The 25569-nt window shown below is 48.3% G+C and overlaps 9 protein-coding genes across 9 annotated transcripts; 5 read left to right on the forward strand and 4 right to left on the reverse strand.

The window, feature by feature from the left end:
* Positions 1-488: 488 nt before the first annotated feature.
* On the forward strand, positions 489-1202 carry EJ05DRAFT_537697 (acetyl-CoA synthetase-like protein; the record flags this gene model as incomplete). The annotated part of the gene is made up of 4 exons (XM_033749403.1): positions 489-693; positions 747-865; positions 903-1056; positions 1197-1202. The coding sequence occupies exons 1-4, from the start codon at positions 568-570 to the stop codon at positions 1200-1202; spliced, it is 405 nt and encodes a 134-aa protein (XP_033600752.1). The 5' UTR covers positions 489-567.
* A 302-nt stretch (positions 1203-1504) lies between these two features.
* EJ05DRAFT_475632 (uncharacterized protein) lies at positions 1505-2122 on the reverse strand. Its single transcript, XM_033743847.1, has 2 exons — positions 1998-2122; positions 1505-1930 (listed from the first exon to the last, which is right to left on the reverse strand). Exons 1-2 carry the CDS (start codon positions 2103-2105, stop codon positions 1826-1828), a joined length of 213 nt encoding a protein of 70 aa, XP_033600753.1. The 5' UTR covers positions 2106-2122; the 3' UTR covers positions 1505-1825.
* A 368-nt stretch (positions 2123-2490) lies between these two features.
* EJ05DRAFT_438027 (apses-domain-containing protein) lies at positions 2491-4755 on the forward strand (the record flags this gene model as incomplete). Its single annotated transcript, XM_033741815.1, has 3 exons — positions 2491-2523; positions 2640-2826; positions 2915-4755. The coding sequence occupies 3 exons, from the start codon at positions 2491-2493 to the stop codon at positions 4753-4755; spliced, it is 2061 nt and encodes a 686-aa protein (XP_033600754.1).
* Positions 4756-7136: 2381 nt separating this feature from the next.
* On the forward strand, positions 7137-8876 carry EJ05DRAFT_499832 (uncharacterized protein; the record flags this gene model as incomplete). The annotated part of the gene is made up of 1 exon (XM_033746904.1): positions 7137-8876. One exon carries the CDS (start codon positions 7137-7139, stop codon positions 8874-8876), a length of 1740 nt encoding a protein of 579 aa, XP_033600755.1.
* A 1534-nt stretch (positions 8877-10410) lies between these two features.
* EJ05DRAFT_510246 (uncharacterized protein) lies at positions 10411-13338 on the reverse strand. Its single transcript, XM_033748162.1, has 2 exons — positions 11398-13338; positions 10411-11337 (listed from the first exon to the last, which is right to left on the reverse strand). The coding sequence occupies exons 1-2, from the start codon at positions 13126-13128 to the stop codon at positions 10783-10785; spliced, it is 2286 nt and encodes a 761-aa protein (XP_033600756.1). The 5' UTR covers positions 13129-13338; the 3' UTR covers positions 10411-10782.
* A 484-nt stretch (positions 13339-13822) lies between these two features.
* On the reverse strand, positions 13823-14806 carry EJ05DRAFT_510247 (uncharacterized protein). Its single transcript, XM_033748163.1, has 2 exons — positions 14504-14806; positions 13823-14454 (listed from the first exon to the last, which is right to left on the reverse strand). The coding sequence occupies exons 1-2, from the start codon at positions 14633-14635 to the stop codon at positions 14125-14127; spliced, it is 462 nt and encodes a 153-aa protein (XP_033600757.1). The 5' UTR covers positions 14636-14806; the 3' UTR covers positions 13823-14124.
* Positions 14807-14891: 85 nt separating this feature from the next.
* EJ05DRAFT_346721 (uncharacterized protein) lies at positions 14892-18818 on the reverse strand. Its single transcript, XM_033740972.1, has one exon. The coding sequence runs from the start codon at positions 18648-18650 to the stop codon at positions 15351-15353; it is 3300 nt and encodes a 1099-aa protein (XP_033600758.1). The 5' UTR covers positions 18651-18818; the 3' UTR covers positions 14892-15350.
* Positions 18819-19873: 1055 nt separating this feature from the next.
* EJ05DRAFT_475636 (Sec1-like protein) lies at positions 19874-22785 on the forward strand. The gene is made up of 5 exons (XM_033743848.1): positions 19874-20116; positions 20168-20384; positions 20454-20836; positions 20885-21734; positions 21784-22785. The coding sequence occupies exons 1-5, from the start codon at positions 20077-20079 to the stop codon at positions 22400-22402; spliced, it is 2109 nt and encodes a 702-aa protein (XP_033600759.1). The 5' UTR covers positions 19874-20076; the 3' UTR covers positions 22403-22785.
* Positions 22786-22848: 63 nt separating this feature from the next.
* On the forward strand, positions 22849-25308 carry EJ05DRAFT_346926 (uncharacterized protein). Its single transcript, XM_033740973.1, has 2 exons — positions 22849-23745; positions 23793-25308. Exons 1-2 carry the CDS (start codon positions 23099-23101, stop codon positions 25225-25227), a joined length of 2082 nt encoding a protein of 693 aa, XP_033600760.1. The 5' UTR covers positions 22849-23098; the 3' UTR covers positions 25228-25308.
* The last annotated feature ends 261 nt before the right edge of the window (positions 25309-25569 follow it).

Below are 25569 nucleotides of genomic sequence, written 5' to 3' on the forward strand. Positions count from 1 at the left end.
AAACACTGAGGTAAGAGGCGAGATCTGCTGTTCTTAGTAATGTATAACGCAATGGCCCAAACAAATCTTGTTGTGTCTGCTCCATTGCTTGGGAGTCAAGTGTTCATTATGCCAAAATTTGACTTCGAGCCGACGTTAGCGAGTATTCAAACTTTCAAGATCACCAAACTCGTACTGCTGCCCCGATAGTGCTTGCGATAGCAAAGTCACCTTCGACAAAGAAGTATGACTTAAGCTCCGTGTACCGAGCTGGATGTGGTGCTGCTCCGCTGGGGCTAGAGCTGACGAGGAAATATGAGAGACTATGGTCGAACAGGCAGATTAATGTGAAGCAGGGCTGGGGTATGACAGAGTAGGTCAGACTATGCCGATGGGCCCGAAGCAGAGGGCTTATGTGAGGTTTAGAGCCACATGTACCGTGACTAATTGGGACCCAAACAAAGTTCGACCACTTTCTCTGTGTGAGAGCTGGCTCCGAATGTCCAAACTCGGTTGATTGCCCCGGGTGGCAAAGATGATGTGCCCAGGGGCCAACGTGGCGAAAGTTGGGTCAAAGGTCCAACCGTAATGAAAGGATACTGGAACAAGCCGAAGGAGACCGAAGAGACATTCGCCGATGGCTGGCTGAAAACAGGGGGCATCGCCGTGATCGATGACGAAGGAGAAGTTACTATTGTCAATCAAATGAAAGTAGTAGGAACTGAGATCTCGTTATGATGTGACATAATTAGCTGTTTGTCAAGTAGGAACTTATCAAAGTAAAGGGGCTCCATGTGGCACCGGCTGAACTAGAAGCTCTACCTTTGGAGAACAAGGATGTCGCGGATGCTGCTTTTATAGGCGTATCGATGTTAGGGCCATTGTCGTCCGTTGACGTACTACAGTATCTAAAAATTTCATAGTGACAATGAAGAGCGTCCCCGGGCATACATCATCCCACAAGAGGGTGCTATAGCCGGCGAGAAGGACATCTCTGATTACCTCGCTGGTAGAGTGTCGAAGGCCAAGCGGTCGACCGGTGATGTCATATTCACAAAGGACATATCGAAGAATCCAGTAAGTTGGCAGGCATATTGAGCCAAACAACAGGGGCTCCAGGTAGTCACCGATCGCTCTCACAAAACCACACCCAAGACTAATAACTTCAACCACTCATATAGCCTGATAAAGTAACTACCTTGTACTTAAAACTTAAGGAATAGAGTCTGCTTATCTATATTCTTCTAAAAATGTATGATTTAATAGGAATTAGGGGTTATCTAGTAAGGTCCTCACCTAAAAAGAGCGATCGGTGCCTACCTGGAGCCCCTGTTGAAAAGTCGCTTATGGTCGATGTTAATAGGTTCCAGTTGGGTGAGATCCTCCGAAAAGTATTGCGCGAGCGGGCGATGAGAGATTGGGGGGCAATTCAGGATCGAAGCAATTCAAGCTGCAGGATGTATGTCATGTGCATTTGTCAAAGTTTGTCTGTTTGCTTCATTAGCAATTGATTCCATGATCTGGACACAGAACAAATTCGGTTGTGCATACAAGGTCTGAGAAGTACGCTATTATTTGAAGTGGTCCGATAAGTTCCTCATCAGCGTCAAGTACATATCTTTACGATGGCTATTAGCTGTTGATAAATCTTGACAGTACAGCGGACTTGTAAGTCCTTGATGCGTATTGATAACTTCAAAAACTTATGTGAACATGCAGACCAATATGAGAGTAGTGGGTATGTGTTCTTATGAAAGGAGGTTTTGTAAGCGGCCGCTGCTGGTATAGGTTTTACAATTCTTCGCATACGGGTCCGCTGCCTTTGTTGTATGTTGCGTCTGTGGCCTCAATTGCTCCTCGTGCCATTCCGCGAAGCCCGTAATTCGTCCATCTTTGCCACACGCTCTTTAAACTCATCGTACTGACATTTCTCGTATGAATGTCTCTCGTCCTGTCTTGTTTTAGGCTCGAAGCTATCAAGGGTTTGTGAGGATTTGAGCCTGGGTCTGGGGACACACCTCACACTTCCACGGTAGATAGAACTCATCTCTCCGGCAACGATTGAGTGGAATCAAAAGGTGGGCACAGCTATCCCGATAGGCAAGTGGAAGACGGGCTTTGGACATTTCCTCTCTCGTGGCAGCTGTCGGGTGTCAGAGTCTTTCAAGCGTCAATAGTACTCATGGAAGAACATACGACTCGAAGGACCTCCATCCCCGAGCCCAACAGCTTCTTTGATGTTGTCCACAATTGTCATGATGGTCGTTAATAGACAATGCTGGTTTCGTCGTGCACTCGTGCTGACATAGGGTCGTTGTAAGAGAGCTTAGACCGGTGTTGTTAAGGCACCCGGGCATCAAACCTGGAGGGGCCAAATTCGCACTACGCGCTAAACGTACGGGAATCAATTAACCAACCAAATCCCCTCAGCGCGTCTGCAGGCGCGTCGCTCAGCTTGCGCATCTGAACTGAATTCCAGCCACTGCACAATAGGACGATTGCATGATAGATATGAGTAAGATATACTCTGCAACGTACAGTAATGTAAGAGAACGCTTCAATCACATCCGGCAGAACCACCCTTCAAAGCACTTCTCGAAAGCGCTTTGTCACATTGAAGCTGAAGCGCTAGGAGTAACTGCTAACAAGATCTTTCACAGGTGCCAGTATACGAATTCAATGCTGATGGCAACCACATCATGCGTAGGCGAGGAGACGACTGGATTAACGCGACACATATCCTGAAAGTGGCCGACTATGACAAACCTGCTCGCACAAGAATTCTGGAGCGAGAAGTACAAAAGGGTATTCACGAGAAGGTCCAAGGCGGATACGGCAAATACCAAGGTCATTACTTCCTCTCAGGTCTTTGTACACCAGGTGCAAGATTTCATTAGTGAGCCTTTGAGCGTAGGCTGAAAACACCTTTGTCTAGGTACCTGGATACCACTATTGGATGGCCGTGCCCTTGCCGAACGTAATGGTGTACTTGAAAGACTGTTACCAATATTCGATTTTGTACCTGGAGATCGCAGCCCGCCTCCCGCACCTAAACATGCAACGGCAGCAGCTAGCAAACCCAAAGCCAGACAGACGGCCGCCCAAAGAAGAACTGCAGCTGGTATGTCCAGAGGAACCACCAAGAACACTGCGAGAGCTAAGACCTCTGTAGCACCGCGAAGAGTTGCCGAGGAGCCCCTCACACGCTACAGTCCCGTGCCATCTGATGGAGATACTATCGTTTCGGAATCTCTGGTTGACGATGTGGATGTGCTAGGGGGCGCTCATTATTCCAGTGGACGAAGGCAGAGGCGCGGGGAGCAAATGTCATTGCAAGATCAACAACACCAAATTTGGGCGGATGGTCTTCTCGATTACTTTATGCTCCTGGAATCGGAAGATCGCTTTCCAGAACCACCAGAGCCGCCAATGGGCATTAATCTTGACCATCCTATTGATGAGAAGGGGCATACGGCAATGCATTGGGCAGCTGCAATGGGTGATGTTGGCGTCGTTCGAGATCTCATACAACGCGGCGCCACAATCGATTGCATGAGCATGAACCAAGAGACCCCATTGATGCGTGCCGTAATGTTCACGAATAACTATGATAAACTAACCATGCCATCTATGGTCAAGGTATTCAGCCAGACCGTGGTGAAGATGGACTGGTTCGGCTCAACAGTCTTCCATCATATTGCCGCAACGACTAGTAGCAGCAACAAATACGTCTGCGCCCGCTACTACTGCGATTGTATCTTGGACAAGCTCTCGGAGACATGGAACACGGATGAAATTGCGCGTGTGCTGAATCAACGAGACCAGAATGGTGACACCGCAATCTTGATAGCCGCCAGGAACGGGGCGCGAAAATGCGTCCGGTCGCTCTTAGGCCGCAATGCTGATGCTTGTGTTCCAAACAACAGGGGTGAAATGGCGGATCACCATATCAAGCAACTCAATGCGCGAAGACGACAAGTCCGTCTTCGCCAAATGTCATCGTCTCCCTTCGCGCCAGACACCAGAGTACCCTTTAGCGGTGAATCACAGTATTTCATGGGCTCAACTAGGTCAACGAATCATACGGCACCCTCGGTGTCACGACAATTCCGGTCACAGACTGCATCTCATATGATATCCAAGATACTGCCGACGATCATGGAGAAATGTGAGCAGTTAGCGGCAGCATATGAGGCAGAGCTTGAGGAAAAGGAAGTGGACTTGGCAGATGCAGAACGTGTGGTACAGAAGCGGCAAGCCGAAATCGATGCCCTGAGGCAACAAACCAGCGAGCTGGAAAATATCATGGTCGATCACTCTATGGAACTAGAAGCCAGCCAAGAGGAGGAACTCAATCGACTAATTCGAGATAGTGAGGCATTACTAGAGCTAGAGCAGAAGTCGGCTCTGCGGAAAGAAATAGCGCACGCGGAACAGCGTGCTCGTACGTCGGAACAAAGGGCAGATGACGCATCATCACTCCGCGAGCGATTCGAGCTAGCAATTCTGCTACATCGGGCACAGGAAGAGCGGCGAGGGCTTGTGAAGGATATGGTGTGCGGGCTCAGTGCAGTAGGAATGGGTGAGAGGACAAGTGAATATAAGAGGCTCCTTACCGGAGCTCTCGGAGTGAAAGAGGATGACCTAGAGGCGATGGTACCTGAGATATTGGGGGAATTGGAAGAAACACAAGAACGAGATGTTATAGAAGAAGTGGTAGGAGATGTTCGAGCACCAGATGACATTACCATGAGCATGGGACTAGCCATATCGTGATGAATGCTTCACCGCCAAAGCACTATTCGTATCAATCAAAACGTGGTGTTATAGGGTATCTGTTCTCACTTTATCTCATAAGGCATAAACGATTACATGAAAACTTGTGTTAGGCAACTATTGACGAACGAGGATAGAGACTTATTCACAAGAATTATCTAGCTACATAGGTGTCTGATATAGATTTTCTAGCTATGATATTCACGGTGGAGTGGCCTCTAACTACGCGAAATTTTCCCTTCACTTTTGCTTCTCTTATTTGTTTGAGTGTTTGAACACTTCGCCAATGCAGCTGCTGATTCACTTCAAAAGCAACCCCTTCCAGTGGCTTTACCTACTTGTGCCGACTTCTTGTGTAGGCCTCTAACCCGTACGTAGCGGCATCGAGCTACGCGAAGTCGTCTAAGCTGCTCATTGTTTTGCCATGAGACCGTCTATCGTCACAGGCTCTATGTTAATGGTAGATAGGCAGTCTGGATAAAAGCTGTACACGAAAGCCTCTCTAGAGCCGCCCTTACGAATAAATGTCTTCGGAGTGCAGTGATGATGGTAGATAGTCGAAGTCTTAGGCTGCTAGTTAGACACGGCTCTTGGTGAGTGTTACAGACGGGCTAAGATGTATATGTTTGTTAGCCACTATAGCCTGACGTCGCGGCAATGACAAGCAACCTGCATAAAATTCATTTCAGAGGCCCGTGGCGGAGAACAACACCGGATCTAATTGCGTGTTGATAGATCTGGATGATGATCAGGTGTATTTAAAAGTTGATATTGGTCAGGGAGTATCTTTTACACACATCTAAATAGGTAAACGTTATGCAGGGAGGATGTGTGCCGTTGAGGGGTAGTATTGTTATTAGACTTATTCGAGTGGCTGGGAGGCATGAAATCCGCGGCCATGGGCATATAAAAATTTTGCCCGTGCGAAATACCAACTAGATCATTTTGGAAATCCTCGTCATGATGCGTAATTGGTGCCTGTGATCCATGGCTCGAGACGTAGGTCGGTGTGAACTTAGAGGCCTTAGAGGCCTTAGGCATCTATATGTCAAAATGCTCTTACTAAGCCAGCATTTCTAACTTGAAGTTACCTTACGTCTCTCATGACTCCGTTCTTCATTCCAGTTCCCAGCCATCAATAACAGCAACGGTATCCCTTTCTCCACCCATTACACACCAGCCGAGTCAGCGTCGGTCCTCTAAACCCATGGTGCTATTGTATTGCTGCACTATGGTGATGCCACAATTGGGTATCGCCGTCTAACTGACAAAGGACCATGTGGGTCCACTTATACCCACACTGAAAGCAGAAAGCTACCCCTCTCCCCAGACAATAATAGTTTTACTACAAATAATATCGCTGTAATATTTCTATGGCTTTCTCAGTCCTGTTACGCACGTCTAGACCTATCGACCAGGGCGAGTGGCTCTTGATCTAGCTCTCGTGATAGGAGCCTGAGTACCACCGCATCTATCCGTTGAGGACCACTGACTGGCGCCAGAGACCTAAACAACCATTTTCGGATGACTGTGGTATACTTCAGTATTGCTCATAGGTATTGTTCGAGCTCTTCCGCTCCGAGACATTGAATGGGGAAAAATCTACGTCATGAGACTTCATAGAATGTCGTTTCAATCGCTGCCCCAGAGATGGATCAGCTTATCGGGCCTCTTGGCCTGGAATGTAATCTCACGTGGGAGGCAGTCCGTGTGGAATGCATGTGTCCTGTGCAACAGTCCGCAGGTGACATTCCAGAGCATTGAGATGGCAGGGCTCTGAGCTCTCTACATGAAGAACCCGCTGTCTGCAGTGAAGTGCTCGGGCCAAGTCCATTAGCACTGTCTTCGCCCATCAAGAGGCAGCGCCGCATTCTCTGTGTCCTCACTAGCCACCACCAGGTTTGATTTCGGGAATGGGTTTTCAGCCTCTAGTGCAGTGAAGGTGGTAGTCTTTGCCAGATGCGGAAGCCCTGGTATATATGCGACCCTCTCAACTCTCGTCTGTTCGCAGCACCAGATCTCCTCACTGCTTTTTTATGTATCATTCCCAGAAACATGGCTTATTAGACATATAGGACCATTGCTTTAGCCTGCGTCTTGCAAGTCAACAGGTCATATAGTCTTTCGTTCAATGACTGGGCTTCCCTAGCACTCTTGTTCTCCTCTCCGTTCTCAGACACTCCCCGTTCTTGATCCTTACTTTCATGAAAGGACAAGGACCGCGTTCGTTTTGCCACTGTGTCGTCGACGATCTCGTCAATACCTAGGCTTTCTCGACAGATGGGACGATGTCACAGACTAATAGCTCGTCTGGCCATATCCATGTTGTATCCATTCCGTCATCATCATTAAAAGGTATCCGCCCTTCTGATGTATCACCGATGCCCAGCTGGGATGAACCTGTTCCAGGGGATGACGATTCTTGGCGTATGGCTGTACAATATGCCGCCCAGGCACCCAGATATGCCACGAACGACGTTCACGAATCATCTTCTTCAGCTTGCACGGAACCTAGAGTCGTCACAACAGACACCGAGATTCTAGGCCTCAGAAGCGTCTTCCTACTCGACAGTCTTTCAAGCTCCATCCGCCCTTCACCTATCTCACCTACACCTCTGCCAGCAACCTTCGGGTCCCCCGAGTGTGCTTCAGCATCGAAGAAATCCATACCCATACTCAGACGAAAGACATCTGGAATACTCAAGCCATCTCGCAAAGCCAGCGCAGCTTCCCTCATAATGCGACCGGCACCCAATCGACTTGACAACACTGATACATGGGCAAAGCGCCTTGAAGCGAACGCTGAAAGCCAAACAACAATAAAGGCCAAAATGGAACCTAATACACCACCTCCATCTTCAGTCTTGGACTCTGAAGACTACACCTATGCCTTCGACAACCAGTATCATGATGTTGGTACCACACCATCGACTACCAGATTTCCACATACGCGTTTACACAACACGGCCCAATCATTGTCACCGATAATCGACGATTCACGGGTATACATGATCAGTCACACAAATCCCTCGACCCGGCATTGGAGCCAAGATTCACTGAGCTCGCAATATAGCAGTCAGGGCTCGCATCAGCGCGGATGTGGCTGGGACACCGACGTTTCTTCATCGAGTGCGGGATTTAGCCTTGCCGGCGCTACGGAGGAGCGCTACCAGATGTATAACGGACTGCCACAAGTACCGTCAACTGTATGGGGTGATGATACTCCTCCCGTACAAACCATGCCCCTAGACACTTCTTTAATGGATGGTAAATATCATAGTATGGTTTTCGAAGTGCCGCCAGGGACAAGTGTCACACTCACTAGTCCTGATGGCACTATGCTTCCGCCCATACCGTCTGCTACACCTTCTCAGCTATACCTTTCGTCGCCGCCTTCTCAGATTCCTTCACCATGCCCACTGCGCAGTAGCAACACGGCCTACGGCGGCACTCTCAATCGGCGTGCGTCGACTTGCGATCGCAGGAGCGCATCTCCCACTACGCTTCCACGTTCTATTCGTCGTGTTGGTAGACTTTCTTCGATACCATTACTTCACCACGACGGCGGCACGTCTTGTTCAAGCCCATACGACTCGTCAGCAGCGCTTCGTACCGACAGCATGGTACCAGATAGTTCTTCTCCTTGTATGGAAGATAGCCAAGCATTATCTTATCGTGGTCGTAACCGCCGTTACTCTACCAATATGCATCCTGCTAGCATAGGAAGTATGTCCCGCGCAGCTAGCTGTTCCGTAAACAGTTTGAACCATTCAAGCAATTCCAGCATTGCAGGAACCAGTAGTTGCACTTCACACTCACTGGCAAGCCCACAAATATCTGCGCCATTCCTTCTCAGTAGCTCACTCTCGCCTGCGATACCATCAACACCTGATCTAGGCCTTGGATCGGGGCATGGGTCGGTTGACTTTGTCAATTACACCCCAGATGACCGATCCAAGATTCTTACCGGTGTAGCCCCAAGCGGCAGCTCCAAGACTAAAGCAAGGCGAGAGAAAGAAGCTGCCGATCGACGGAGGCAATTAAGTGAAGCTGCGAGAAGGGCAATTATTGATGCTGGAGGCGATGTTGCAGCCCTAGAACGAGATGGACTACTGTGTTGAAAAGGCTGCTCGCTGCGAGACCTATGGTGCGCCCGCCCAGATCCTCCTCGAATTTGAACAAACAATGGATGATGTAAGGGTGATGATCGTCACATTGGGTGATTAGAGATCTATAGAGCCTCCTGAGGTACTGGTACACGAGAAGAGCATGGTAGCATATTCAATAAAAATTCACTCCCACAACAATATATATTGACACAGTCGGACATTCCTAACTCATGAGATTCATTAATCAAACATTAAACTTTCTCAATGTCCATAGTAACTCCGTAGCATCATTCATTCTACGTACTTTTGAGAAGAACCTGCCTACCGATGGTCGAGTGCACCCTTGCACTTCTTCCAGATATTCCCTGAATAATCACTCAGTCCAGTGACTGAAATAAACTATAACTGTCCAATTCGTATGACTTATTGCGTTGCTACTAACCCAAATTTCTCGAGGATATGTTCCGAACCTTTGCGATCGATGGTCAGCACCTGCTCATACTGCATCATCCTCATATCCTTCTTCTCTTCACCTGTTCACATCAGCGCGATGTATCAGTCCTTACCGTCATCTCAAAATCCTACGTCTGTATCTCTAACATCTAAATGGTCCAAATACCCTTCTGAAACAATGACGGCGCCTCATATTCTCCGTGGCGCCTGCACCTTTCCTACCCCGTCGCATATCCTGAATACGCCTTGGACCTCCAACCAAGGACCTTGGTATCCTCCTCCGTTATCTGACAAATACCAAAAACACTCTAAATAGTGAACCTCACTCTCAGCCCCAATGTCATCCATATATCTGCCACCCACTCGACAGCGATCCCCAGGCGCCTTGCACGTCACCAATACACTTCGGCCGCGGCTCATACCTGCCTTGCCTAGCACAGTGAAGGGTCTTGTGTCAATAGTTACTGGGGTGGGTGTTTGCAGGGCTAGATACGGCTCGAGCTCATGGGTGAAGACTAAAACGTGTTCGATTGGCATGTACTGGAAGTAACGAAAAGCCACAGTTCGTAGGTCTTTGGAGTCTGAACCAGGTCAGGGAAAGTTTAATTTGCAGAGGAAGCGATCGAAAATAAGTATGGGTCGAATCGTGTCATGTGCGCCTTTTCATGAAGCTACATATATTTTCCACAATCACATGGTGGAGTGAGTATAATAGAGTGTAATAGACTCTGATGCAGTAATTGACACTGTCTTCATAGTCTGTTGTTACATGACTAGTAAGTAGTAGTTCCCTATCACCTAGGATAGGATAGAGGCGCTACCTATGGTCCGGCAAGAAGCATTTTTATGAACAGGGAACAGGGTAACGGACAGCGTCAGCATATTTTTAGTGATTAGATCGAGTCGTACCCCTCTCGAGAAATCTAAACTGGTCCGCCAGTCACTTTGCGCTTATCATATGGATACTAAGACCAGAACACGGCAATGATTAAACAATGTTAAGCGTCGCGGAGTGTATTTCCGCATCGCTGCGTAACTGATGGACTCTGAACATCCAACGCTCCGACGGAAGCGGTAATCAAGTCGAACCACTGGTATCTCAAATGCACTCCCTGCAGTAATAATGTATGTGACTTCGATATGGACGCAAAGAGACTGGTGCATTGTCCATAGCTAGCATTCCTACGATGATCTATTGGGTAGGACAAATGTTGAGGAATGGGGATTGTGGGCGACGACCACCTGCAAGATAGGTCAAAGCAACCACCATTGCTAAGCTGTCCGCTTAGTATATTGGTGTATCGAATCGCAAGCGCGACCATGTCGTGGAAATTGGAACAAGAAACATAAGAGGAAAAACCCGTTGCAGGTGGCCTGAAGTGATCATACCTGTAGGTTCGAAGGCCGTTAGCATATACGTACTGCGATACTAACTCAAGGTTGACATGTCGACGCTTGATAGCTTTCAGTTTTCTTGGCAAATCTTGAAATGCTCTGTACATAGCCATTCCGCCCAGACCCCAATATCTACACTAACATCGAGCGCTCTAGCTAGACGTCTCCTTAGTTGTACTGATCGCTTAGTGTCTTGAGCTCGAGACTCAAACTCCAAAGCGCCTTCTGGAGTTTCATTGCTAGACTCACCAGGCACAGTGTTTGTACGTGAGTCAACATTCTGTGCTAGAATGGTGATCTCTGCATTGTTACCGATTTCGAAACTGACTGAAAGTGGTAACTTCGGATCTTTGGGTAGAGCGGGTCCCATGACGACATTATCATCACCATCATCATGCTTATACTGTCCTTCTTTCAAGTCTCGAGTAGAGTAGGCATGTAATGGACCCGGAAATACTACAGTAAGACAAGTATGTGGCTCTAAGCTGTCGACCAAAACATCTACTTTCATATCTGGAAGAACCCTTGTGGCGTTTGCGGAGGTAGGCTTTTCTATGGGAGAATCAGAACGTGGCGAGAAAGAAGTCTGAAGCATCGAATTGAGCATCGCATACCGACGGAGAATCTGTAGTAAATCAGCCACTACGTATCGGTCGACGCGTGAAGGCTTGTTGCAGAAACTTACCGGAAGCATCTGTACAAGTTGCCGTGGATGCTCGAAGGGTACTTGTTCTAACACAATACCGTAGCCGTCGTTCGGAACGTGTAAGGCGTTTTTATGCTTCCTTTGAATTTCCTCCGAATCTTTGACGAGGATCAAACGTTCACTGTGTATTTGGTTCAGACCAGTCAGGGCTGTGCAGATTTCACCTTCGCTGCCTGGGTGCAGAGCAAGACTGTCCCAAGCAACTGCTCTGTATTGGTCCTGCGCTAGCGGGGCATTCACGTCTTGAGTTAAGGCTACAGCAACGCGTAAAGGGACTATCAATGGTGGAGAAAATCGTGCCATGAACCGGACGCCAGGAGGTTTCTCGTTGCCCATGGAGCTGATGTTCTCAGTATCTTCTTGTACATATGTCGGTGGTGGATCCAGCCAGTCGATCTTTGAGCCATGCAGAGCTTCTCCAATGTTCTCGAGTCCGTCATCAGCTTTTTCGATCATATCTGATAACCACGAGTCGCTGATCCGCATCGCCGGATACATGCCAACAGGAAGCGATTCGCATTCGATTTGAATGGAGTGGATGCGATCGGGACCCAAGTGATGGGCTATGTCTACCGGCTCGTCCGTTTCCATATGGTCTACTATTGGAGTGTTGGGAGCACTTGATGTGACGGTGTCCCCATGCAAGACATGCCTTCGGTCGGTCCAGTACTCCAGCGAGAGACCAACTCGGTCGCCAGCATTCATTCTCGGCCGACCGCTCTTTTTGCACATCACATGGCGCTCTGCCTTTTCTTCAAGCTGTGGTGATTTTGAATCGAGAGAGGCGGTGGCAATATTCTTTTCATGCACGAACAGTTTTTGTAAACTGTTGTAAACGGCCGAGATAGCTGCAAAGCAATTGAATGATGGAGCACTGAGTTTCTCAAACCGGGCAAGAACTTCGAGATTCCTTGAAAATTTCTCCAAGGTCAAAGTGAGTTTCGATTGTCCTGGCTGGGATGTGAGATCTCTGAGGAGCACATCGGCTGAGGTCTTCCAAGCTTCTGGTGCAGCTTCGCACTCCACGTTGACCTTCTCTACCACATCTGACCTGATATGCACATCCACCATCAGGCTGCTTGTTCCCGCGATGGTGATCGTTTTCTGGTTGTTCTTGCCCTCGTCCACAGAAGTGTCTAAACCCACCTTTTTTGCTGCTCTTCTAATGCCTTCTTCGCAAACTTTCCCGGAACGACTTCCAATCAGAGTGACTATACTCTCCAGGATCCTTCTCCTCTCATCATCTGTTCTTGATCCTATGCCCAGACTGCTCCCACCAACCATTCCCATACCAAGGCCACTCATGCTCAGGCCCATACTTAGTCCGCCCATTTGGCTGAAGCTAACACTCATATCTACGCCCCCGGTATTGCTGAGGTTCAAGCCCATGCCCCCCGACGGTGAATCGAAGTTGATTCCAACGCCTGCTGGGGAACTTCCCAGCAGACCCCCGCGTTTCGTATCACTTGCACCTCCAGTTGAGCTTCCAGTCAGGTGGTTGTGTGAGCCTGAAGTCGGTGCTGAAGCATGTGTCAAAGTCATGGGCGACTTGCCGGAGATGGTGTTGCGATGAGCTGCAGGAGACGCAGCATTGCGAGTGGCAGGAGAGGAGAAAGCTCCTAGGTGAGAAATTGTATTAGGTGTGGGTGCGTTATGGGCCTTAGGCGTCTTAGACGAATGAGCTGGGTTTGAGGGTGTGGGTGTGGACATGGTGATGCGTGAAGGCGAAGGTACTGTGCGATGGGTGTGCTCTATAACTTTGAAATCAGACCTCTTGGATAGCAACGAGGAAGGGATTAAGGACGGAAGATTGAGCTCGGATGCGCATCGGGGGATCGATAGAGGACTATGAATACATCGGAACTTGTAACCATGCGATACAGTGGAATGGCTTTGTCTATCGCTATGCTGTGCTGCGCTAGGAGGCTAGAATAGTGTACTAGGAGCTCCATCCGTCTATAACTTTTTCAGCGTAACTCTTGGCAGGTCTTTTACACGTGTAAACGCCTATATCTCTTATTCTTGAATTATTCTATAACTTTCTGTATCTCTATTAAATATATTATTTATATATATATTAATATACTTATATATACTCATCTTTACATTATATATATAGAAAAGAAAAAAAGAAAAAAAGAAAAAAAGAAAAAAAGAAAAAAAGAAAAAAAGAAAGAAAGAAAGAAAGAAAGAAAATAAGAAAATAACTTTAGAAAATACTTTTTTAAATATAAATATTACTATATAGATATCTATTAATATTCTATAGATAGATTTTTTTTAGATTTTAATTTAAGGATATATATAAAAGATATACTAAGAGTTATACTAAAAGAGTCCTAGATAGATAGATGTGTCTGCACGTCCTACCTAGCTAGTAGTAGCTGTCTTCCCTCACGTAAGCAGATCATGAAATCCCGTGTTACTGATTGATACATGTTACTATCAAATGATAACCCCGGCTGAGGCTTAACTACACGGCTACTATATCGCAGTTCCTCGGTAGTGTATATGAGACCTTTGCTTAATCATAGAGAAATCCCGAGTGTATCAGTTTAAATGTGGTGAGTGCAGCATATACTCCTAATCCCTAGACCTGTCTCTCCGCTTCATAACCAACGCCGGGATCTGAATGTACTTGGGACCTCGTATCACTCATATGAATTATTATGCTCTTATCAGAGCTCATGTCTGGCATGTCCGAGCTCATTGTCTCCGCCCACCTCGTCTGCCTGCTGTGCTACTAACTGTACCTTCGCTTTCAACCTCCTCAATCACAAAATCCTCTTGATTGGCATCTAGCGCGGCCTCTAGCAAGTTCTGACCCTTCCCGTTTGCTAAGCGCGTGGGCCTTTGTCCACAAATTGCATTTCTTGGTCTTTTCTTTGGCCGGCCAGCCGCATTCGTGCTGTTCAAGAGCTCTAATTCTTTTTCCTCTGTTTGCCACCTCCGTACTATTTCGTCCTCGAGCTTGTTCTCCATATCGTGGTGCGATGCATGATGACTACAGCCATCGCATTCGAACGAAGTGGCAATCTAAAATATCCATGTTAGAACAATAGTTGTTTGTGTAGGAATGTTTGACCTTGATAGGATGAAGCATGAACCTTCGGCATGTACATGTTGTAAGCATTCCAGTCTTGAAGTTACACTGTCCTCGAGGAGGTACATATTTCATTTGAGACCAGATACTATTCTCTGGTACAGGTGTCGCCATGCTTAATAGGCTCGTAATGATAGTCTGTATTCTCCGTCGAAACTTGTAAGGAGATTTCGAGGTATAAGTGAGGTCAGACCTCTCGTCGTAGAAAGATCAAAAAGAGGCTTAAGAAGGGCTAGGTAGTTTGAGTGTACGCAGAATAAATCTTGTTCCCGGCCCATGGTGAGTATCCAGATGTGGCTTTCACTTTCGAGACGTGCAGTAAGCCAAGACCCAATGTAAACAACTCACTAGCAACGACGTTGCCCTGAAATGTACCAGCTTAGTCATCACAATAGCAGCAACAACCCGTGGCGTGGACCTATAATATTTAACAAGTCCACTCATTGTTTAAGTTGCACTTGGATCTGGTACGTCAAAATTGGAAAGGATCGATGCAGAGAATCGAACTGATATTTTTGCAATATCGTACATTGGTTGCCCTAGCTACTGAGCCTTGTTTGTGTTTTCTCTTCCTATTAATTAGAAGCTCTATCGCAGATGATCTATTCCATGCACGGGTTTTGATAGCAGGCACAGGAGCCTCCCGCAAACCCGGCACGATGAAGAAAGGCAACATAGGGCACCTGAAGCCCGTATCTATCTAGAAACGAGAGGATAGTGTTACAGAATAATATCAAAAACAAAGATGCATTCACACCCGCTAATGAGTCAAGACAAGTAACGCCAACGTTTGCGAATGTGATTGCGAAAATGATCTCTACCAGCACGTTCACTTCTCATGGCGGTAGGTACATTTGTCTCCTTTTCTGCACTTTCCGATTAGGAAGAAGTCGCAAGGCTTCGTGAACTTATTGGGGGGGTTTTCGGGGTCCCATTTAGGCTTCTTTCCTAGCTCTCTTCGATCCCCGTTGTCATTACGTTTTCTCTTGAAGTCATCGTATTGCTGATCATGATACTGTGGCAGCTGCTGCTGAGTCTGTATGTTCGCTGGCATCTGCGACATGAGGGACGCCAATAATGCTTGAGGGTCATTATGTGAAGGATTGGCAAACGGGAGTCCTTGAGAGGCAGAGGAGAAAGTTGACTGGCTTGGCTGTGGCTGTGGCTGGGCTTGGGCGAACAGATTCCCTAGAAATGCATGTATGTCAGGAGCTGGGTTTGCCTGAGCGACTGGCGGTGCGAACGAACTGAGCAATTGCGACAGATGATTCGAGTTATTCTGTGCCTGAGCGGTAAGCTGTGTTACTGGCTGGATTGGTGGTTGGTAAGAGAGGTCCAGTGGCGCCGTTGTGGCTGATTGCGATGCAGTGGACTGGCTCTGGTGGCTCTTAAGAGAATCAAGTATGGCGCTGAGGTCTTGTGTGAGAGTGCCGTTGTTCAGCGGGGGCTGAGCTTGCTGAGGTTGGAAGGCAACTGCGCGGCGGAGCGTCCACTCTAATGGAACACCAAACTCGACCACAGGTATGCTATCTTCGCTTGGAAATTCGTTCGGTTCCCTAGGGGTTGGCGGAATATCCGCTGGATCATGGTAATACACCATCAAATTGTTGGCTTCGTACTGCTCTTGGGCTTCTTTATCTGGACTAACTGGAATCTTGGTGCCGCCGCCATAAGGGATAAAATTGCTGCTTCGGATAGATTGATCAAAAACATCGAAGTCAATCGCAGAAGGAATCTTCCATTCGCGATGATTTTGCTCGGGGGCTATTTCTTCCTCTTCATCATTGTCCATCATCTCCTTATGTTTTTGTTTGAACATGCGTCCCTCTTCGTGCACACTACCAGCATTGCGGACCATGCTTGCATCGTGACCGAAATCCTCGTCTGGGTCGTGCTCGAAGTATTTGATTGAGCAAAGCGCAGCGTCCGGCTTCCAAGTTACTCTGAGTTTGCGGCGCTCTTCCTTGCGTAGTCGCTTCGCTTTCTCCTCCGCTGTCTCCGGAGGTCGTTTGTCTTCTTGCTTGGTAGTTGGCTCTGAATCCTTTGGTTTCAATAGATTCGCCATCGTATCAGAAAATGAAAAAGCCGGCTTTTGTGGCGCGGTAGTCGTAGGCTTTTTAGAAGTAACACTCATTGGTTGACTTTTCTTCGCAATTGTGGATACACTCGGCTTTTTGGAAGCTGACTGGAGAACATAGGTAGGCGATGATTTGGCTACAACCTTAGGCTTCCCCATTGTGGCACTGATTGCATAACTCGTAGCTTTTTCGACCGTTGCAGCAGAAGAAAGTTGACGCTTCTGTGCTGATTTAGCAGTACTTGCGACTGCTCCACTGGCTGTTGACATTCCGGATCCTGACAATATTCTCTTCGCAGGTTGCCCTCCATCTCCTTCCGCTCGACGTTTGGTCGAATACGCAGCATCCACATTTATGCGCTTCAGCTGTTCTGGTTTTAATTTTGGGATGGCATCCTTCGATCCCGATGTTTGATCGGAGATAGGTGTGCTTGCTTTAACCTTCTGCTTGGACACGTTCGCGGCGTTTTCTTCAATTGTCTTAATCTTTGCTTTCATACGGTCATCTCCCTTTCTTGCGAAAAGGGTAAGTGCTTTGGCTAGCTTTGTCTCTTCCATCATTTCAATGGACAAGGAAGTAGTGGAGGTGAGCATCTCAATGATAGTGTTACCAAGTGAGCTAGTGTAGTCCTTCTCCTTTACTCGCTCTGCCAGAAATGAATAGCAAACGAAAAGAAATGCTTTGTTCTGACCGAGAAGTCGAATCACTTCAGGGTGGCCGTTTTCTAGCGCGCTTCTCAAAGCCATCTCGAGCATTCCCCGTTGAATTTGAACGCGGTCTTTGAGTAGATCAATTTCGCCCAATCTCTTCTTTTCCTCCGCTTCCTTCACGGCATCACTATCCTTTTTCCAACGATCTTTTATAGTTCTAATCAAGTCCCAATAATCGCCTAAAGCGGTCCGAATTCGTTCCGCCTGTGCTCCGTCTCTTCGCGACAACCAGACGGCCTTGATCGTGTCGTACCGGACCGAATCAAGTGCTCCTGAGGGGCGGGTGCCCGGCAAAGGTGATGTCTCTTCGTCGTCTGACGAATCGTCATAGGATCCATCCGAACTTGAATCGCTGGCGTCACTTAACTCTATCGGTGATCCTGTCGACTTTCGTGACAGGGCCGAGGAATGAGGTGAAATACGAACTCTGGCGTTGCTGCTCTTGGACTGCTTTGCAGGTCTTCTAGTGATCCTGTCCAACAGACTTTTATTACCAGAAGCTAGCAACTTGAGCTCTTTTCTTGACTTTCGTGGTACGTATTGCGGGATCGTAGTTCTGGTAACATTGAGCTCCACTGGTTCGTTGCCTATGTGAACAAACTCGTCAAGGCTCACAGTACCAGTAGCCTTCTCAAGTTCTTTATCATCAATGATTAGAAACATTCCATGCACTTTAGCACGCGGAGGTTTGTCGAAATCTGTTCGCAACTGAACACCATTGACGCCTTGCCCATGAGATGATCCCGAAGAGAGCTGATAAGGCTGCACGCCGTTTATAGGCTGCTGATATGCTACAGGAGGGGTCGAGGCACTGCTGGCATATGTATTGTGTGCTTGCAAAACAGATGGGGCAATGGAACCATGCGGAGGTAACTGAGAGTAAGACGATATTGGTAGACCATAGTTGGTGTGAGCAGATCCGGAGACTAGAGATGGATCCACGGTTGGTTGCGCGAACCCACGACGTGCATCGTTAGCTATTCCTTCCCGGTATGGTACAGGACTGTTGGAGAAGGATCGCCCGTAAAGAGCCTGGTTATTAAAAGCTGGATTGATAGCATTTTGGGAATAGTGTTGCTGCTGGCCCGGAGGTTGTTGATGTGGTTGTTGATGCTGCTGCTGCTGCCAAGAGTGAAGCTGGACATTGGTATGGCCATGTGCTGCAGCAGGCTGGCTATCAGGAAGGTTGTAGCTGACAGTGTATGGAGCATCGCCATAAAAATTCGTGTAGCCAGCGAGATCTTGAGTGTTGGAATATAGCTGAGGTGTGTTACTGTCACTATTGCGGCTCCCTGCTTGCTGCGTGTGGAAGTTATCGAGGTGCACGTGATTCGAAGCCATGTTTGACACTTATTCAGTTAATGCGGTCCGTGTGCCCCTCTTCTATGAGATGGGAAGACCCACCACAGACTGGGCACTGTGTCTGATTGGCCAGAAGCGGGCGAGGGAGCAAGACTAGCCAGATCCGGATATGAAAGGCTAGGTGAGACCCGACTTTGGAAGAGTGCAGGAGATCCTAGGATCTTCGTGTCGCAGTACTTGTCGGTCCACGTGCAAGCAAGATGGGCGTGAATTGCTGCTCTTGTTGACGATGTGCTGATGTTGGTGCTGATGCTGGTGCAGTGGTGAGTGACGGTGCCAGGCTTGAGTTTGGTTCCCTCTCGCAGCCTGGGCAGAGATGACTATCGTCTCAGGCCGGTCTCAAGGGGGACCTCTGCAGCGCGTTTGGCTCACTTTTCTCAGTTGGCCTGGGCTAGGCTGGCTGTCTGGCAGGACTGTGAGACGATTTGCAACATCTATTGCGTGCCGTAACAATTCCAGAATCCTTGCCTGTGCAATAAACTCCTGGTGTCTGCTTCCCAATTGCTCGCACTCGCTTCTAATCAGGATGTGTCGCTGGCCGTGTCCTTGGCCTCTACCGAGTTAAGCCCAACGTCTCTCAGCAAGTATGCAAGTCAACGAAACACAAGTCCCTCAACAAGACAGCTTATGAGCAATGATTGTGCTGTAGGGCCTTAATTCTGGTAAACTTTGATTCGCGATACCTTATCAGACTGAGCCTGCTTAAAGCGTCACTTGTGCGGATGAATTGGAATCGCACCCTCCGCCACCTGCAGACGATCTCAATCTCGCGCACAGGGTGTTGTGAATTATGTGCTAACGCATGCGTCAAAGCAACTTTGATGGAGAACTTTACTGCGATGCTTTTATACGGGAAAAGAGCGAGTACAAGCGCTGTGATGGAATTCTTAGGGAATTGAGCAATTCGAGGTTTGGTGATATGAGAGTGAAGGTGAGAGTGAGAGAGGGAGTGCAGGCGGGGGTGTATATGTCAGTGTGTGAGCGCGAGTGTGAGTGAGTATGGGTGTAATGTGAGTGTGAATGTAAGTGTGTGAGTGAGAGTGAGAGACGGGAGGTGGATGATGGGCGGATGGGCGGAGGGAAGATGAGAAGGAGAAAGAAGTTGCGGCGAGGGCGAGGGAGCAGCTTCTATGGAAGCGCACGGCTTAATTGCGGACGCGCTAAACTGACAGAAATTCGACCCGCGTGCTGCTCGCTGGAACAAACGAGGTACCTGGGTGGGTGGAGTTGGCGTCGCTGTTTTGATAGCGAGCCTCCAAACCTGTGTAAGAGGACTGCGGACTTATTTGCCCCAGGGCGAACACCACACTTTTCTGGGTAAAATAACCGCGCTCTTCCCATATAGGTGTCGAATGCAGTAACAGATCAACCTGGCTGAGTGCAGCCCATCCACTCAATCGCAAACATGGCCTCTACATACCAAAGCCTCCGTGACAAGCAGATTGGTAAGTCTGTCCCTCTTCACAACACGCGCCATTCATTTTAACGCCTACCAGCTGCGATAAGTAGAGTCCTAAATTTGAACCACATCTCCTCCGCTAGCGACTCTCAGAACGAATCTACCTCCAATGGCCGTGCTAAGTCAAACCCGATACTTGATGAAGATGGCGAGCCGATATGGAAAGTTCTAATATTCGATAACCTTGGACGTGATGTGATTAGCAGCGTACTCAGAGTGAACGATCTGAGAGGATATGGTGTTACAGTGCATCTGTGAGTACGCTTAGGCCTGCGTGCTACAAACACAAGACAGCGAGGCACTTATACCTGACAGGTCTCCAGAAACATAAACACCACAAGGCATACAATCCCGGATGTGCCCGCCGTCTATTTCGTCGAGCCTACTCCAGCAAACCTCCAGATCGTTACGTCAGATCTCGCGCGCAATCTTTACTCCCCCGCGTACCTCAACTTCCTGTCATCAATACCTCGACCTCTTCTCGAAGATTTCGCCACGCAAATCGCAACTACTGGGACTTCGGAACATCTCGCTCAGATATATGATCAATATCTGAATTTTATAGTAACAGAACCGGATTTATTCAGCCTTGGCTTGGGCCAGGACCCATACTGGGTCTTGAATAGTGGACGTGTGGAGGATTCGGTTGTCGAGGCCACAATCGAGCGCATCGTCAGTGGCCTCTTCAGTGTAGTCGTCACTACGGGTACGTGTCTGCCGCGATAGTCCCGGCTCTGGCTAAATAACCATAAAGGTACCATCCCAATCATACGATGTCCCAAAGAGGGAGCTGCGGAGATGATTGCTGCACGGCTAGACCGTAAGCTAAGGGACCATATATTGAACTCGAAAGACAACCTGTTTTCTGGGTCAACTCAGAAGTCACAAGCCACTGTTGGGACACCAGCCGCCCGCCCAGTCTTAATCATCGTCGATAGGAACGTGGATCTCGTGCCTATGTTCTCACATTCGTGGACATACCAGTCTCTGATTCATGACGTTCTCAAAATGCGCCTAAATCAGATCGAAGTTGAAACGCCTGCAGACGAAAGCAAACCTGGGAAGGGACCATCGAAGCGAACATACGATTTGAACGCGAGTGATTTTTTTTGGACAAAGAACGCCGGTGTTCCGTTCCCGCAAGTTGCTGAGGATATTGATGCAGAGCTTACGCGGTACAAAGATGATGCCCACGAAATCACCCGTGGTACAGGAGCTTCCTCAATCGAAGATCTACAGAATGATACTTCATCGTCTGCCAAACATCTGAAAGCAGCTTTGACTCTACTTCCCGAACTCCAGGAACGCAAAACTACACTTGATATGCATATGAACATTGCTACCGCTCTTCTTAAGGAGATCAAAACCCGTCAGCTAGATAATTACTATCAGCTTGAAGAGACAATCACAAAGCAAAACAAAGCCCAAATGCTCGACCTAATCAATGACAAAGATAAGGGTACTGAGCCCAAGGATAAGTTGCGTGTCTTCATTATATGGTTTCTCAGCTACGAGCAAGACTTGGGCTCTGATGAAATGAGACGCTTTGAAACAGCATTGCGAAATGCCGGTGCTGACACTCTACCTCTAGCCTTTATCCGGAGGTCAGTCTCACACTACTTTCTCACATTGTAGTTTCATTAACAAGTGTAGTGTGCGACAAATTACACGCGTGAATATGATGACCTCGTCTCTGGCTCCTGCCTCCCAGCCATCGGCATCCAACGAATTATTCCGCGGATTTAGCTCCATCTCCAGTAGGCTCACTGATCGTTTCAAAGATGCACAACTCGGGCAAAATTTCGAGAGTCTCATATCGGGTGTCAAGAATTTTTTACCAGCGAATAAGGACTTGACCCTTACTAAAATCACCGAGTCTATTATGGATCCACAAAACGCTGCCTCGTCAGCCATTGCGAAGACGGAGAACTACCTATACTATGACCCACGCAGTGCAAACGCTCGCGGAACTATGCCTCCAATGAATCAAGCAAAGAATCAGCAAGGCGGTTCTGTTGGCAGAGGGATCGACGCGAGCTTTGGACAGAGACGCCAAGGATTCAACGAGGCCATTGTGTTCACGGTTGGCGGTGGAAGTATGGACGAGTATGGAAATCTTCAGGAATGGGCGCAACGGACAAGTGGTGGTGGTGGGAACGCCTCGACGATAGGACCTCGACGACGAGTGGCGTACGGCAGTACAGAGATAATCAACTCTGAAGACTTTCTTTCCGACGTCTTGACACGACTAGGTAACGAATTAGGAGCATAGACCAAATCTTCATACAAGTAAGTAGTCGCATGTACCTTTACTGAGATGGTCGAGCAGACTCTAGGATGCATATGTATTGATGAGTGTTTGCGTATCGTACCTTGCACATGACTAGCTAGAGGACAAACGATTTCAGAGATTGCCGGTATACACTGGCTATGCAATGCGGAAATTGAACTGTAACCAGTTTGTCCGTATGATCGGGGAGCGATCATCCTCGTCGAAGGAACAAGCCTAGTCTTTTAGGGCAAAGTCCTTAAGAAGGCTAACGATATAAGCTATGCAACCAGCAGTAATTACACATTGCTGGTAGAGTCATATAACATGTCGAGTTAGGACTGCCTATGTGTGGTGAGGTGATAGAAAATACACGTTAATAAGCTCGAGTTCCAAACGCCAAGCATGCCATTCCGTTCGAAGCTCCGGTCCCGGTACTTTTGACGTGTGGTCATCCTCACACTGAATACTTTCACTGATTGATGCACGTTAAAACACCTTTTTTCCACCCCCTCTATCATCGTCACGTCCACTCTAATCTACGCCCTACCTTTCGTTCTCAAGATCGACGTTACTGCCGGACCCGACAGACTTGTCTCCTACAGGCCATTGCTTACGGTAGTCTGCCCATCAATACGCTCTGACCCGCGACCATCTTCCGCAACCTGTTTGCCACTTCTACTTTCTACCAGGCGCTTGATGAAAATGGCTGCACAACGTAGGAGGAATATTGTCCAACGTCGCCGTCGGAATGAAGAGGAAGGAGACGATGAAGCGTCAGTGGTGACTGACCATAACGATGACTCGCAGAGCGAAGGATCGATCCAGAGTGATCAGGACGCGGATGCAGATGCTAGCGATTTGAGCGACACTGAAACACCCGGACCATTGAACGATTCAGAAATTCATAGGAAACCTCAGTCTCGCCAACAGCGATCTGACAACATTCGCAGCGGTCAGAATGAAATACTGACAGGGGAAAATGGTGATAAATTCTTTCCACAGTCTACCGACACGGTTGTGATGATGAATGGATTGAACTTATCCGAATCAGTTGCGAAAGACGAAGGGGTCGATTTTGAGACACTGAATCGCAAGAGACATGCTGTTCCCACACACCCTGTCATTGTGACTAGTAAACAGGAGACACCCGCCGAAAGAAGGAGACGCGAGCATGAGGAATATCGCAGAAAGAAGGAAGATGATCCTGCCTTCATTCCGAACAGAGGACCCTTCTTCATGCACGACCAGCGGGCCTCTGGCCCAGGAGCAAATGGTTTTCGATCGATAGCAAGAGGTCGAGGAAGAGGGAGGGGTGGTGTGGGTGCACCTTTTGCATCACACAAGTATGAACTCAGTATGTCATTTGGCTTCAAGTACTGACAGAGTCCAGTGATGTTGCTCCACCTGACGAAACCTTAAGCGGACCTTGGGCTCACGATCTACATCAGTCTCTTCTGGATCAAGACGGCAGAGCGCAACTGTCTATAAATCCTACATATCCCTCTTTCTCGAATACTCAATCTGCAGTGCGGAAGGCTATCCCTGCACCATCCCGACCGAACCTCGCACAATCCTTCTCTACCACCCGCGAGATAGCGAAAGCTCTTATACGTGTCTCGCTTCCTGGTATGGAAGTGCCCGTTAACTTCGCAGATGTTCCGCTCAAATTATACGCTCGGCTCCCGAACCATCGGCCGCCTTTGCGAAGAGACAAACCAGTACGAATATCATTGCCTAACCATCCACCGCGATATATATTTCCTTCTACTGAGCGATCATTCATCTTCATTCCGCGAGCTATGCGTCCAAATCAGCAAGGATTTGGCAGAGGGCGAGGCAGAGGTATTGGATCCATGGGAGGCTTCTCGAGTCGTCGGACAAGTGTATATGCTGGCAGCGTCAACTCGCCAAGCGTGGCTATGAGCAGGAGATCTTCTCTTGCACGGGAATTCCCCCGAGACGGCATCATCTCGCCTACAGGGTCCGTCGTGTCCAGACCACCGGGTTCATCTGACATGGTCAAGCCTATCGTTCGTCTGCCACCTGGACAGACGCAGGCTTCAGCATTCGGACATGCGACACCAATAGTGAACATACCTCCCCCATCTACATATCCCTTACCACAGCGACCCGCTTTCAGAGAGAACTCTGCAGGCCTTCCGATGTACCAGCCTCGTCCACAGAAAGCTGTGTCGATGGCCGGTATAGAGTCGCCTGTGAATGTTTTTGCGGCGCCTCTGCAGCAAGAACAACTTCCGTTTCACCAGCAAGTGCCTCCTCAATTGAACGGACAAGGTCCTCCAGACCAAACGCAACAATACCCTCCTCATACACGACAGCTTTCCTATCCAAGTCAGCCATCGACAGGGACTCCACTTTCTCACATTCCAGAACGTGCTATTCATGCACAGCCATTCCAGCCTTACCAGCAATCAGGATATCCTATGCCCAACGGATATGCGCCTGGCTATTTCTATGCTCCTTCAAATCCTCCTCAGGGCCAATATCCTACCGTAACACCAAGCGGTATGGTTCCAATGTACATGCAGGGTGGCCAGTCAGGTACATATATGTTACCGGCAGGACCTGCGTCTGTATCTGTCCCTGTTACCAACACGACACAGTCGCAAGCTAGTATGGTGGCGCACGAGGCCAACGGGACGGTGTATTATTATGATCCATTCAGCGTATACACTGCAACAGCTATGGAGGGCTATGCTCCTACGAGCTACGCAGTACCTGGGATTGGTGGCATGATGACACCCAGTCCTGATGGGTATCACTACCCACAGATGCAACCAGGTGGGACAGTGTACTACGGGTAACGAAAGCAACACGTCCCTGTGGATTGGCAATAGCAACACCGCGTTCTTGTAACATGTACATGTCGTCCGTTTAGCGAGTCTAATCTTGGCGTCTTGCTCTTTATATAACTTACCGTTTCCATGTTGAGGTCGAAGGTTCATTTTGAGGGCACTCTTTTTGCATGGAGTTGGTTTGCGGTCAGCAACAGGTCCTTCGAGAGGCACATTCATCAATGTCATACGAACGCTACGGCCGTGGTACTATGCGCGGACGCAGTACGTCTACAGAATCAAACACCTTTCATATAATCACACAGTCTTCTTTATTCTTCTGGCCCAGAAATAAAATGAAGCAATGTCCAT

The sequence above is a fragment of the Pseudovirgaria hyperparasitica genome (assembly GCF_010093815.1).
Source record: "Pseudovirgaria hyperparasitica strain CBS 121739 unplaced genomic scaffold EJ05scaffold_7, whole genome shotgun sequence".
NCBI lineage: Eukaryota > Fungi > Ascomycota > Dothideomycetes > Acrospermales > Acrospermaceae > Pseudovirgaria > Pseudovirgaria hyperparasitica.

Bases quoted from the DNA above. Each gene is read 5' to 3' on its own strand.
- EJ05DRAFT_475632 (XM_033743847.1), bottom strand. From the start codon at position 2,105: ATGTCCAAAGCCCGTCTTCCACTTGCCTATCGGGATAGCTGTGCCCAC. The intron at 1,931-1,997 runs GTGTGTCCCCAG...AAAACAAGACAG, and splicing joins ATCTACCGTGGAAGTGTGAG to GACGAGAGACATTCATACGA.
- EJ05DRAFT_510246 (XM_033748162.1), bottom strand. From the start codon at position 13,128: ATGTCCACACCCACACCCTCAAACCCAGCTCATTCGTCTAAGACGCCT. The intron at 11,338-11,397 runs GTAAGTTTCTGC...GATTTACTACAG, and splicing joins AACTTGTACAGATGCTTCCG to ATTCTCCGTCGGTATGCGAT.
- EJ05DRAFT_510247 (XM_033748163.1), bottom strand. From the start codon at position 14,635: ATGGCGACACCTGTACCAGAGAATAGTATCTGGTCTCAAATGAAATAT. The intron at 14,455-14,503 runs GTCAAACATTCC...TGGATATTTTAG, and splicing joins TCATGCTTCATCCTATCAAG to ATTGCCACTTCGTTCGAATG.
- EJ05DRAFT_346721 (XM_033740972.1), bottom strand. From the start codon at position 18,650: ATGGCTTCGAATCACGTGCACCTCGATAACTTCCACACGCAGCAAGCA.
- EJ05DRAFT_475636 (XM_033743848.1), top strand. From the start codon at position 20,077: ATGGCCTCTACATACCAAAGCCTCCGTGACAAGCAGATTG. The intron at 20,837-20,884 runs GTACGTGTCTGC...ATAACCATAAAG, and splicing joins CAGTGTAGTCGTCACTACGG to GTACCATCCCAATCATACGA. The intron at 21,735-21,783 runs GTCAGTCTCACA...TAACAAGTGTAG, and splicing joins CCTCTAGCCTTTATCCGGAG to TGTGCGACAAATTACACGCG.
- EJ05DRAFT_346926 (XM_033740973.1), top strand. From the start codon at position 23,099: ATGAAAATGGCTGCACAACGTAGGAGGAATATTGTCCAACGTCGCCGT. The intron at 23,746-23,792 runs GTATGAACTCAG...GACAGAGTCCAG, and splicing joins GCACCTTTTGCATCACACAA to TGATGTTGCTCCACCTGACG.